Source organism: Hirundo rustica, chromosome 6 (assembly GCF_015227805.2).
Source record: "Hirundo rustica isolate bHirRus1 chromosome 6, bHirRus1.pri.v3, whole genome shotgun sequence".
Classification (NCBI taxonomy): domain Eukaryota; kingdom Metazoa; phylum Chordata; class Aves; order Passeriformes; family Hirundinidae; genus Hirundo; species Hirundo rustica.
The window spans coordinates 16,972,505-16,985,303 of record NC_053455.1 but is presented as its reverse complement, the minus strand read 5'-3'; the positions used below and the strand labels follow the sequence as shown (position 1 = coordinate 16,985,303).

The 12,799-nt window shown below is 43.8% G+C and overlaps 1 protein-coding gene across 1 annotated transcript; it reads left to right on the top strand.

Moving 5' to 3' along the window:
• The first annotated feature begins 299 nt into the window (after positions 1-299).
• On the top strand, positions 300-11,413 carry CALM1 (calmodulin 1). The gene is made up of 6 exons (XM_040065917.2): positions 300-510; positions 3,506-3,536; positions 4,498-4,641; positions 6,636-6,742; positions 8,165-8,300; positions 8,537-11,413. The coding sequence occupies exons 1-6, from the start codon at positions 508-510 to the stop codon at positions 8,563-8,565; spliced, it is 450 nt and encodes a 149-aa protein (XP_039921851.1). The 5' UTR covers positions 300-507; the 3' UTR covers positions 8,566-11,413.
• The last annotated feature ends 1,386 nt before the right edge of the window (positions 11,414-12,799 follow it).

Sequence of the window (12,799 nt, the reverse complement as noted above, 5' to 3'; positions counted from 1 at the left end):
CAGGGCCGCCCCGCCAGCGGGAATGCTGTCTAGAAAATAAAAATAAAATAAATTAAAAAAAAATAATAAAAAAAAAAAACCACCGGCTTGGCCGAGACGCCTTCGCTCCGGGGGTTCCAGCCTGGAGAGCGGCGGGGACCCGGCGGCGAGGCAGCTCCCCGCGGGCTGCGCCGGCACCAGCGCTCGACAGAACAGGCACCGCCGGGAGCCGGCTGCCCGCGCCCCTCTGGGCGCGCTCGGCCGCGGGAGCGGGAGCGGCCCCGCCGGGGGAGGGGCCGGGCCGCCGAGGGGGCAGGGCCGCCCGCCGCAGTCACCTCACACATACCGCGCCGGGGAGGAGGGAAAAGGGCCCCGCTCCGGCGGAGGGATACAGCCCCGCGTATATAGCGGGCGGCGCAGGCTCACAGCCCTAGCACTCTGTGAGCCGCGCCGGGAGGAGGCAGCCGCCGCCGCCGCTCGTGGTCGCGCAGTTCGTGCAGCCGCCGCCGGGCCCGCCGCCGCCGCGCCATGGTAGGGGGCTCGTTCGTTCGACCGGCCGGGCGCGGCACGGGGTGCCCGGGCCGGCGCGGGGGCTGGTGCGCAGTGCGCTCGCTCAGCTGGGGACGGTCGGGTTGGGGGAGCCGGGCTGTCCCCGGAGAGGAGCGGGGGTGGGGGAGCCTCGCGGGGGCCCTTCCCGCCCGGGTCCGCGCGGGGTGAGATTGTTGGTGGCTGCGGACTCTAATTCTCTATACCCCCCGCCGCCTTGCGCGGGATTGCCGCGGAGCTGCGGCCCTTCCTCTTCCGCCCCTTCCTTCCCCTTTCCCTGGGCCTGCCGTGTGGGCGCCCCGGCCCCGCGTCCTCCCGCCCCGCCTCGCCTTCTCTCCCCTGCGGAAAGGGCCGGGCGCGTCTCCGCGGGGCCACGGCCCGAGCGCCGGGCAGGGCGCGCTGCGGGGCGGGGCGCGGGTTTGCGGGCGAGGATCCCGCTCGGCTCCGGCACCAGCTGCACTGCGCAGGGAGCGGGGGGGGCGGCCGGGGGAGGGCACCGCGCTGCAGCTACTGCGCCCCCCCCCTCCTTCCCCAGTTTCCCCCCCACCCCCCCCCCAAAAAAAAAACGCAGCCGCGGCAGCGAAGCCCATCGCTGTCTGCATTACATCATGTCTCCTCCTCTTCCTCCCGGCCCCCGCGCACCCCCCGGCCGCGGGGACCGAGGCGCTGCGCGTGTTGCTTGGTTGGAAGCGGCCCGGCTCCTGCATGGGGGCCTCGGGGCAGGAGGGGCGCAGCCTCCCCTCTCCCCGGGGGCTGCGGGGGAAAGGCTCCTGCCCCAGCCGCCCGCTGGAGGCACGGCGATGGGGAGGGAAGGCTGGCCGCGCAGCGCCCTCGCGGTTGAATGATGAGAACGTGGTGTGGCCGCCGGCTGGAGAGGGAGGGAGGGGAAACGGGGACGCACTGCAGCAGTGGATGGCTGCTGGCCGGGAAGGGCGCCTGTTGCGCCGGCGGGCTGCGAGCTTCCCGCCCCGGCGGCCGGGCGATGCCCGCCGGAACGCATCGCATCGTCTGCCGGGGGCTGCGCCACCAGCCCGCGCAAAAGAGAGCAAGAGGAAGGGCTGGGATCTTCCCGGCGGTTTTTCTCCTTCTACGAGAGGGGAGAAACAGTTGCAGACTGACCTCTAATCGCTTTGGCAATCTGGGTGTTCCTCGATTCTGTCCCTCGGTCTCCCCTTCCCGTAGGAGAAGGCTGACATCACCAGGACAGGATTTGATGACTTGGCTGGGTGGGGTGATGGCTCCAGCCCTGGCTGGGTACCTTTGTCCTGTAGCTGTGGTAAGGGGATACTGGTTGTGCCTGTTGCTCGGGAAGGTGAACCCCTTGTCAGTGTAGGGTCGGGTTGTGTCCTCGTAATCACCGGGTGTGCGAAGGTTTTGTTTTGTGGGGGTTTTTTTGTTTGTTTTGTTTTGGGTTTTTGGTTTTTTTTTCCCATTTGAAGTACGATTTTTGGAAACATTCAGTGAGCCCTGATTAATGGGGCCATGAGCTGCTGCTGTGGGCTGGAGGTTTTTTGCCAAGGTGTGGCTCTGTTTCCTGTTCTGCAGGGCAGTGAGTCTGTTATGTAAATTCCTTAGATAATCTTTAAGTGAAACCTCGCAATTTCTGGAAAATCACAAAGAGTGCAGGAAGTCGAGCTGGATTTTGAACACAAGCTTTTTTTCTTTCTTTTTTCTTTCTTTATTTGCTTTTATTAAAGAAGACTGTCTTTAGCTGCTAGCATTTCTACCCTTTTCTCCCTCCTCTAACACACTGTGGGGAATTGTTTAATCATTACATACAGTCCTTAAAACAAACCCCCTACCTAATTACAGATGGGATCTGCATATTTCCCTTAACACACAGAGCAGATTTTCAACCCTATCCTTTTCCCATATGCAGGAGCTTAACATTGTATAGTTGATTAATTTTCCATTGTATTTGTTGCTCTTTGCTGCAGTTAGATGGTTTTTATACTTAAGTAATAATGTTTCAGGACAAGAAGGGTTTGCCTGCCTTCTCTGACCTAAAAAATTCTCTGTTCTATTTGTAAAAATGGTCCAGTAAAATGTGTTTAAAACAAGTTAGTACCTCATATTCTTCGGTATCTGTGATTATGCATGTAAAATCCCCCTTTTTTTTTTTTTTTTCTTTACTAGGAAAAGGCGTATTTTTCCATAAAGAACTAGTTAGCTCCTTTGAGTCCAAACTGTGGAGCCTTTTGTGATGCTCTATCCTTAGATAGGGAGAGGCTTCTGGAAGGATGTGGCTATCACAGTTAAGCTCCAGAAAGCCCTTTTGATTGCCCACTGAGCCATATACCTTTGTATTCAGTGGCCTCTTGATGTACAGAAGGTCATAAGCAAGTATTTTAACTCTTGCCACTTAAAGTTATATATAAAACAACCTGCATGTTAGGATGAGGCACCTTAAACTGCTTGGCTGAATGGAAAAATAATATGATGGGTGAAAACCGTAATTTTCTTTGTCACAGGTGGCAAAAACCTCTGTAACACGGGGATGTAATTGATAATATGGCAGCAGAGCCCCTTCCGTGGGCTGGCAGCGGGCCGGAGGCTGCTGCGGTGAGGTGGGGAGGGCAGGCGGGGCTGGAGCGGGGGGCAGCACGTCAGCCCACGCTGCGCTGCTGGGAATGGCATCTGCTGCGAAACACCTCACACGTGGCGTTAGGGATTTGGTGCCTCTCTGACCGGTTGCAAGGAGCCTGCCCTGTGTCCTTCACTGGACCAGATCAGATTCACAAAGTTGGAGGATGGTGCTTGGCTCTTCATGTGCAGTTTCAAACCAAGTTAGCCTATATGCTTTTGGAAATAGCTGCGTGGTGTAGGTGAGTGCAGTCTCCTTGTAGGGACAGAATTCCAGGGTTTGAAAGTGACTTCATGAAAGCAATGATAAATCACTTCTGAAATTTAAAGGAAGTGCCTCATGGCTTGACAGAGCTAGAGGTAAACAGTATTCTAAAATGTTCTATTCTTCGTGTAGGCTGATCAGCTGACTGAAGAACAGATTGCTGGTAAGTGTTTTGATGATTTTTTTTTTTTCTGCTGGCTCTTGTGACTAAAAGAAAATATGTTATCTCAAGCACAGTGGAAAAAAACATCTTTGGCAATTTTAAATCTGTACTACCACTTTTGAAAAGCACTCTCTTAAAAAAATCCCAAACTAAAAAAAAAAACTGACAGAAATATTCTGGAAGATTACTGGTTCATTGCCTCTTAATTTAGACTTCTTATTCCTTGGACTACAGATTATGATTTTTTTTTTAGATGTTCAGACTTGAGCCAAGTTCTCCTAGATTTCTTGCTAACAGAATTAATTGCTGGACTCAAATTAACTACTTAGAGTCAAAAGCAGACCTGGGTACTCTTTAATAGGGTGAAGATAAAACTACAAATGAAATGGCAACAAATAAACCTCAGATGGGTTTATTGCACATTGTTACAAGCCAGTGTCTTTTAAATAAATCTTTTAATAGACCGCCTGTAGTTCACTCTGGTCTGGAGAAAGAGCATTATTTGACCTTCTGGAGACCAGTCCCCCATTTGTGGCTGACACTGATTCTTTCTGTCTGCTGATTTAAAAATAAGTGGTAAATGACGATGCTTTTGTTCCTGTAAGTCTGTTAATTGTAAAGGGAACCCAGGGGCTCCTTTCACTTATAGCTAGCTGCTGTTTGTGGAGCAACTGTGCCTTGGGCAAGATGCAGATGCATGGAAATGAATTACAGAGTTGTAATGCAAATAAATAGCCACATGAAATAAGTTTGAATTTACTGTGAAAATTATGTGTTGGTATTGTAAGTAATTTTTTATTTGTATTTGAGAGTGTTAATTCTCTCAATACAGGGACAGTTAGATAAAACCAGAAAATATTTCTTAAAATTTTACTGGGCTTTGTCAGTAGAATGCGTTTTTAGTCTATGGTTTTATCATGCTGGTGATGTCTCTAAACACTGGGACTGTTTCTGCCTCTAGAATTCAAGGAAGCCTTTTCCCTGTTTGACAAAGATGGTGATGGTACTATCACAACAAAAGAACTGGGAACTGTCATGAGGTCACTGGGTCAAAATCCAACAGAAGCAGAATTGCAGGATATGATCAACGAGGTAGATGCTGATGGTAAGTGTTGGGAAGGTGCTGTGATCATCTTCAATATGTATGACATCCACACCTGGGCCTAAACTGCACAGGGAAGACTGATGTAGAGCTCTTAAAGCATTTTCAAAATACTGGATAGATTCTAAACTCAGCAGGATGTCAAAGATGCTAGTAATATTTGTGAGACTTAAAACAGGCAATGGGCAGAGACAAAGTTATGCTATTTGTCTTTAATATTTTATGGGTCACAGGCTTCCTATTGCTATCTGACTTGCCCTGACCTGCCATTAACCTTTCTTTCCATCCAGCTTTTTTGTATGTGTTTTGTCAGCTCATGCTGGTTGTAATAGCTTTACCAATGTCTGTGGTTTTGGCTAAGGCAAAAAAATGTGTTGGGAGTGGAATAGTGTTTTCAATGGCAGTTTAGCACAACAGGAAGAGGCTATATAGTCTATATAATGTATTAAATCCCTAATAGGTAGAGGGGCTACTGGAGGCAAAGGGAGAAAACCTTGCCCATATCAAGACTAACAGAATTATTTTAAATGAACACCGGAATATTGAAACACCTACTGTGCTTCTGAACTCCACATAGGCTAACGGTTTTAAATAGGAAAAATATTTCCCCTGCTCTGGGATGTCAGGCCTTTAGTCTTCTGTGTTGGTTGTGTTAGTGATTTTTCTCTAACCTTTGTGTAAAAGAAGAGTGAAAGTATATTGGCAAGAGTATAAATTACTGGATTATCAGGCCATATTAATTAAAGTACTTTCTTTAAAAAAGTGTAAGTTGACTTTAATTGCTAAGTCTTTGCAGAAACTGAAAGGTTTCAGTGTCTGCAGTGGTATGTGGAGTTAGTGTATAGTAGCTTCTTTAGGCTGCTGACCAAATGCTGCTCTGGTGGGTTTAAAACAGAAGGAGACTGAAGACTTCAGATAAGTATGCCTGCCCAGCTGTTTAAATTTGGGTTATAGCAGAATGCTTTGCTAGTCTTCCACATGTTCATTGAGGGTTTTTTCAGAACCAAGTACGAGACCTGTGTTCATATTTTACTGCTACATAAAGCTGGGCCATCATGATAAATAGTTGTGTATGTCTCAGGCTGGAATCCCAGGATTTTCTTAAATTTCACTTGTTGCACAGTGAATTTGTATGCTTCTTTAGATCAATGGGTAAATCTTAGTTGCACAGTGAACTGTTTAATATGGTTTTGTGAGCTGCTTAATGTGCCTTTTTGGAAAACAGAGCTGAATCCTGACTATACAAATCTAGTTTCTTCACCATACCGCTTTTTTCCTAGTTTTGAGCAGCCAGAAATTTAAATCTTTGCATTGAATGGAAGGTTTAATCTTAGGGATGAGGCTTGGATGTCAGCAGGGATTTTCAGTTTTGCAGTAAAATACCTGTAAGAACATTTACAGCTAAGCTTATCAGTAATAACAAATAATGTCAGCTTTTTCTCATGTCACTGGAATTTGCAGATCCTTGTTGCCCCTAGAATGGTTCGTTGCTTTTGTGGTGTGCAACTTTGATAAGGTAGCTGATTTTTAGAAAGAAAAAAGTGTTTATGAGCAGTTTAGTGAAGTGTGATGTTTCCAAATATTAGATAACCTGGGATTATAATGGCAGCTTAATATGCGTTCTTCCTGGAAGACGCAAAATTTGAGAGATTATAAAGAAATTAGAAGGTTAATTTTGTAGGAGTCTCATTATTGGTTAACCTTGAAGCACAGTCTGACATTTGATTTGTAGCTTGGGTGGCAAATGATGTGGCCTAGCCTTGAAAGAAGGCAGCAGTTGATTTTGTGCTGAAAGAGTGGCTGCTCTCGCTGCTGCATGTTGTAATAGCAAAGAAGGCAGTGGTAGTAATTTAGGGAGAAGAACCAGTTCATCTGTTAAGGACAGTTAACAGAACACCTGTCAATCTCGTCCCTGGCTGAGTATAATGCCAGATTTATTTGTTTGTTAATGAAGAAAAGCGTGGAAGTTTAATTCTTGGAAGTTTCTTTTTATTAAGGCAATGGCACTATCGACTTCCCTGAATTTTTAACCATGATGGCCAGAAAAATGAAGGACACAGACAGCGAGGAAGAAATCCGTGAGGCATTCCGAGTCTTTGACAAGGTATTACTAAATGTAGAGCTACTCTTCAAAATAATGATGTCTGTATTTTCCTTAGTGTTTTCTCTTCTTGTCTGGAGGGAGAAAGAGTCCTCTAGTAGAAGCAGAGGAATTGGAAACATAGCAGAGATTGTTCTGAATATAGAACCAGGACTCTTTCAGCCTGGTTGTACTTGCTTTATACAGTGGGGTCTAAGATTGAGGCTCATCCATGAGGAAAACTTTCTGGCCTTTCCTTAGAAACAGAGATTTAGCAGAACCTCATGCTTGGGTGGGGGTGGGGTTTTTTTGATATGTGTGGGTAGAGGAGGGGGATTTTTCTCCACCTTTCAACTTTGAGGGGAATGAGGAAACATTTTTATGGATGCACAAAGTTTTATACTACCCTATGGAAGCTTTTGAATTCAAGATGATGTCTTCAGTATTTGGACAGCCACAAAGTATTGTATATTCTCTTTGCAGAATATGAACTTTGAGGTTGCTTTCCTGAGAACTGAAGAGCTTAATTCCCTTGACCTTGTTTAAGAATACCTGGGCATATGTCAGTTTTCTAGAACCAGGGGGGGATCCCCTCTTTGGGTTGTTTGAACACAACTGATGTTATACAAGATCTGTGTTGAGTAGTTGCTGGTGCAGCTGTAAAGCTAGTGCATGTGTGGAAGAGGACTTTACTAGGACTTTTTATAGGAAAAAGGTATCAGTCTCTAGTACTTTTCCTGAAAATGGAGGGGTATTTCTGCAGACTAGATTAGTGTTTAAAGCCACTGAGGTAGGTTGTCTACTGGTGATGGCCATATCCTGCTCTAAGATAGTGTATTCTTCCAGTGTATGGAATTTCTGAAGTGGATCAGAGGTTTGGATGTTGCAAATGGGGACACTGGCTTAGAAGTGTCATTTTCTCTTCACTTCTTAATTTTACCATAAAACTTCTCAAAATGCCTTATGAGTAGCATTTAAATGCTTTCTATGATTTGTTACATACCATCCTATCCAAAAGGCCTAACGTAGCCAGACTATAGTCTGGCTATAGAGGTAGTGTTAACACAGAAGAGAAAGTTGACTTCATTCTTACTGGTGTTTGGCCTTGGTTAGGCAGCAGAGACTAAACAAAAACTTTGATTTTGTTTCTGTGTTTATTTTTGAGAACTCTTTAAAGCATTAAAACTACCTTATCACAACTCCAAGTCAGGCATGCAGTTGTTATTGCAGCACAGTAATTGTATGGAAGGATATGGTGTCATGCAGGCCTCAGAAGGCAGTGGGATAAATACATACTGCAGTTTGTACAGTGTGCCAGGTCTGTACATCTGTCCCAAGTGCCATAAGGCTGCTCCAGAAGCAGTTAACTGGAAACCTAGGTGTAATTCCCAAGTTAGACAATGTCAGGATTGTTTTTCATTGTCTTGTGCAACTCTTTTCTCATAGGATGGCAACGGCTATATCAGTGCAGCAGAACTACGCCATGTTATGACAAACTTAGGAGAAAAGCTAACAGATGAAGAAGTAGATGAAATGATCAGAGAAGCAGACATTGATGGGGATGGGCAAGTCAACTATGAAGGTAAAAAGATGCTTGTCTTGACTCAACCATTATTCAGACTGAGGAAAACCTGTTGCATAGGGCATAATTTTTAATAATTTTTGAGACACTAGTTTATTTGCTTGTCCACTTCTGTGGACAAAATCTTAGATGCAGTGAAAGGTGATTTTTTTTTTTTTTAATGCCAGCTGTGTTTTAGACACTTGACTTGAAGTATGCTGGAGACAGTAAATCACAGTGACTTTTTATCTTTTCAGAATTCGTACAGATGATGACTGCAAAGTGAAGAGACCTCCTTTACACCTTTTTTCCTCTAGAAGAATCAAATTGAATCTTTTACTTACCTCTTGCAAAAAAAAAAAATGTTCATTTATTCATTCTGTTTCTGTATAGCAAAACTGAATGTCAAATTACCTTCTGTCCACAAACTGCATGTAATGGTTGGTGGTCCTGTCCCTAAAAGATAAAGTTAAACATCAGTTTTACGATATAAATAATTGTACTACCTTGAAAATAAAAAAAAAAAAGGAAGCACTTAGTGAACTCAAAAGTTCCATTTGCTAATGACTATTACACTGTTTGGGCTGGCCAGTTTTTCATGCATGCAGCTTGACAATTGAGCACAGTCAGACATGTGTATTAAAAGGAAAAAAAACCTAAAGGATCCACTCTCTTGTTCAACAGTGGATTCTAGTTCAATTTGTAGTATAAATTGTCATAGCTGGTTTACTTTAAAATTGGTTTATACCTCAGGATGGTATGCAGCAAAATGGTTGAAGGATGCAAAACTTAAGGAAAATGCCCTAAAGGTCGAATGGTTCTCCTGTAAGTAGCAGTGTGCTCCAAAAATAGGATGATCTTAACTATGGATGACATGTCTGTGTTAAAATACTGGTTTAACATTGTCTGCATTGCACTATAGTGAAACGGGTGTCAGGCTGTTACCGTTCACAAAATTTTTAAAAGAAACCTTCACCAAGGGAGCATCTTTGGACTCTCATATTTTTAAAACCTTCTGTACCATGACTTGGAGCTGGCGGAGTAGCCTGTGGACTTCAGCACAACTATCAACATTGCTGTTCAAGATATTACAATTTATGTCCATTCCAAGTTGTAAATGCTAGTCTTTTTTTTCCAATAAAAGACCATTAACTTAAAGGTGGTGTTAAATGCTTTGTAAAGTTAAAATATATATATATAATTGAGATAATAAACCAAAAAAGCAGTAGGAAGGAAGTGTTTCTATGAATGACTTGCTGCTAAATTATAATGCACATGTATGCAATAAGTTATCCCCTATCTTTTCAAGATGGCAAGAACTGACCTCCTGTAACCCAAGACCTTTGCTATAAATAAATGAACTTGTGCTTGCCTTTCATATTACGACAATGTTAATTTAGTTGGTCTCAAAGTCGTGTAATGCTGACTCGTCAACTATCAGCACAGAAGTAACACCTCATTTCACTACAGTGGAGAGCTCTGAGCATGCATGTCAGTACTGGGGAAACATGTATAGGTTGCTTATGTTTTTTTGACAGGTTATAAAGACTAGCTGGAGAATTTAAACAGCATGGACTTCATAGATATCTGTGATTCTCAAACATGCCAAAAATGCATTTATCTACCCGCAGAAAGAAAACAAAAGGACATTTTACTATATGTATTAAAAAAAAACCAAATTAAGCCTTTTTGGAAACTGGGGCTATTATGTCTTGACTTCTCAAACACTTGCATGAATTTTGTGGGGTGGAGAAGAGGACTAGGGTTAATTTAGAAACAATCTTGTTACTTCTGCTTTGCATGCACTAGCAGTGCTTAGTCATTCCAGTTCTCTGAATCAGTGTTCTCTGATCCTTCAGCTTCCCCATGAATGAGTGGCAAAGCAGCTGTGTGCACTCTTCTTTGAAAGAAGAATGCTGCTTCTCTTTCTTTTTTTCCTTTTTTTTTTTTTTTAAGCAGAGCCTCCATGTGGAAGGCTTTTACTCTTGGGAGGGAGGGACTACAGCATAATTACTGACTGTAAGTTTTTGTTTCAAATTGTAATGGGTTGCAAACCGTAATTGCTCGATTGCATTTGGTTTTGGAGAGTATTGATACCATCTCTAGGAAGAGATGGCAAGTCTCCATTCATCCTGTCTAACTGAGGTGCGTGCGTTAAGAACTTGGTTTGCTCAGTGAGGGGTCAAGAGCTGCCTCCAGAAGGCAAATGAGACTACTTGCCTTCAGTGATTTTTATTTTTTTTTCCCCTGGGGGGTGGGGGGAGTTCTGGGTGGCAAGGGACCCAGACACCTTAACCAAGTGCCTAAAAGTTAGATGGGCTGAATGTAGGCAATTTGTTGTAAAGGCTTATGACCATGGCTGTGAATGCTGTCCTTAGCAAACTGGCCTCAAAGATGGGAATGTCTGGCTACCATTTGGAAGTAGAGTCTTGCACAGCAGCTGTGAACTGCTACCTTAGTAGTGCTTCAGAACGCCTGCACTGATTCTGTAGACCAGCTTTTAAAGAGAACGTACTCAAGAGACAGGCAAGGTAGGAACAACAATTGCAGCTCTGAACTAATTACTTCTGCCTGGGTGTGCAGAGATCTTGTCTAGTAGGTAAATGCTTCTTACCATCTATCTGTCATTTGCTCATGGTTGGTAGGGTAGTTCACCTAAGAACAGCTGCTTTTAGCTTACTCGGTGTGCTCTGTGCTTGCTAGCAGAGACCTCATCCTGCAAGAGGTTCTTGGCTTGATTAGAAATTGTCTGGCAGTGTGCAGTGTTGGTATGCCCTGTAACTGAATCTGCCTGGAGGTATCTAATTATTAACTGACTTCAGTACCACATCAACCTCGAGTAAATGTATCCTCTGTACAGGACTTAAGCTCTGTTCCCTTCTGCATAGTGAATAACTAGAAAAATGAAATGGTGTCATCAAGATCTTTTTTAATTTTTTTTAATTTTTTTTTTCCTGTGAGTGTGTGTGTGTGGCTTTGGCTTTTTCCAAATGTGAAAGTGTGGGCTGGATACACTTGGTGCATGGCTTAGAAACATGGGACTGGAAAGAACTTCCTGGGTCATCAGATCCAGTCCCCTGCTATTGCAGGCAACCGTGTCATATAATCCTTTTAATAAACTGATCAAGCTTAAACACCTGCTTGTAAGTGGCTTGTTTTCATGGAAGTTCTGTAACTCATGTTGCTCTCAACTGATGCAAATAATATATGAAATATGAAGTTAATCAAAAGGTCCTCCAGCTTAGCTTTAGGTTTATCATTACATTTATTTAACTGACTTTCTTGAACCTGTTATTTGCACAACACTCAGGAAAGTGTTGAGTCTTTACCCCCTCTTGCTATGAATAAGAGTTGGTGTGCTTGCTTATTTTTTTTAATGGAAAAGATGGATGTCTGGCTTGTTGAAACCTGTTAGATATGTTAAATGTCAAGGCAAGAAACAATTGAGTTACTTGTATTTGATACATAAATTTAAGGCTAGAGTATACATAACCATTTTTAAAACACATCAACTTGCAGTGTAGTTTTATATTTAATACTGAAATTGTACTGCTAAAGTTTAAACTGCTGTTAATCATATTCCTCTTCTGATCATAATGAAAAAATAAAGGGTAAGAAAATGCTTAACATAGATTATTCATTATCATGCTTATTTTATTAATAACTCAGGCATCGAAACATCTCCAGGTATGGGGCATTTGTTCTGTTTGCTGGGGTGGGCTGGAGTGAGGCGTGGGGAGGGTTACTGACGTAGAAAATTCTTAAGCCCCAACCATTTGTCACACTTGCACACAGAAGCACAGACATTATAAAAAACTATAGGGCCCTATAACTTAGGGATGCCTTGGATGCACCTGTGGGTGTGGGGCTGATCTGTGGGCAGTGGACAGTGCTGTGGCTGCCAGTCCCTGTGCCCTGCCCAGGGCACCATGGAGCGGGGTGAGGCTGGGCCCTGGATTGCAGCACCTGTGTCACGTGAATGCAGATTCTTGTTCCCAGATGACAGCATCCTAGACTAAACCCACAGGCTTGGGGTTTAGAAAGACCAGAGTTAATACACCTTGCTTTTCCCCTGCCGTGAAACTAACTGGAACACGTGTTTTGCTGCAATCCAGTTAGGTTTTGGGTTCTTTTTATTTCTTTGGTTTGGTTTGATTTTTTGGGGTTTTTTTTTGTGGGTTTTTTTTTTTGTTTGTTTGTTTGTTTGTTTTTTGTTTTGTTTTGGTTTTTTGTTTTTTTTGTTGTTGGTTGGTTGGTTTGTTCATTTGGGGGGGGGTTGGTGTTTGATATTTTGGGTTATGGTATTTTATTGTTGTTTGGGGTTTTTTTGTTTTTTTTTTCAATTTACCAAGTGAAATCTGACATAGGACTGTGGTAGATCCAAAGCATATTCTTATACACAAACATAAAACTGTCCAGTGAACTTAGGCAATGAAGGCTGATGTCCTGGTTCTCCTGACTGACATTTATGAAACCAAATATTTTATTTTCAAGTAGTGTGGGTGGATCTTTAAAATCAG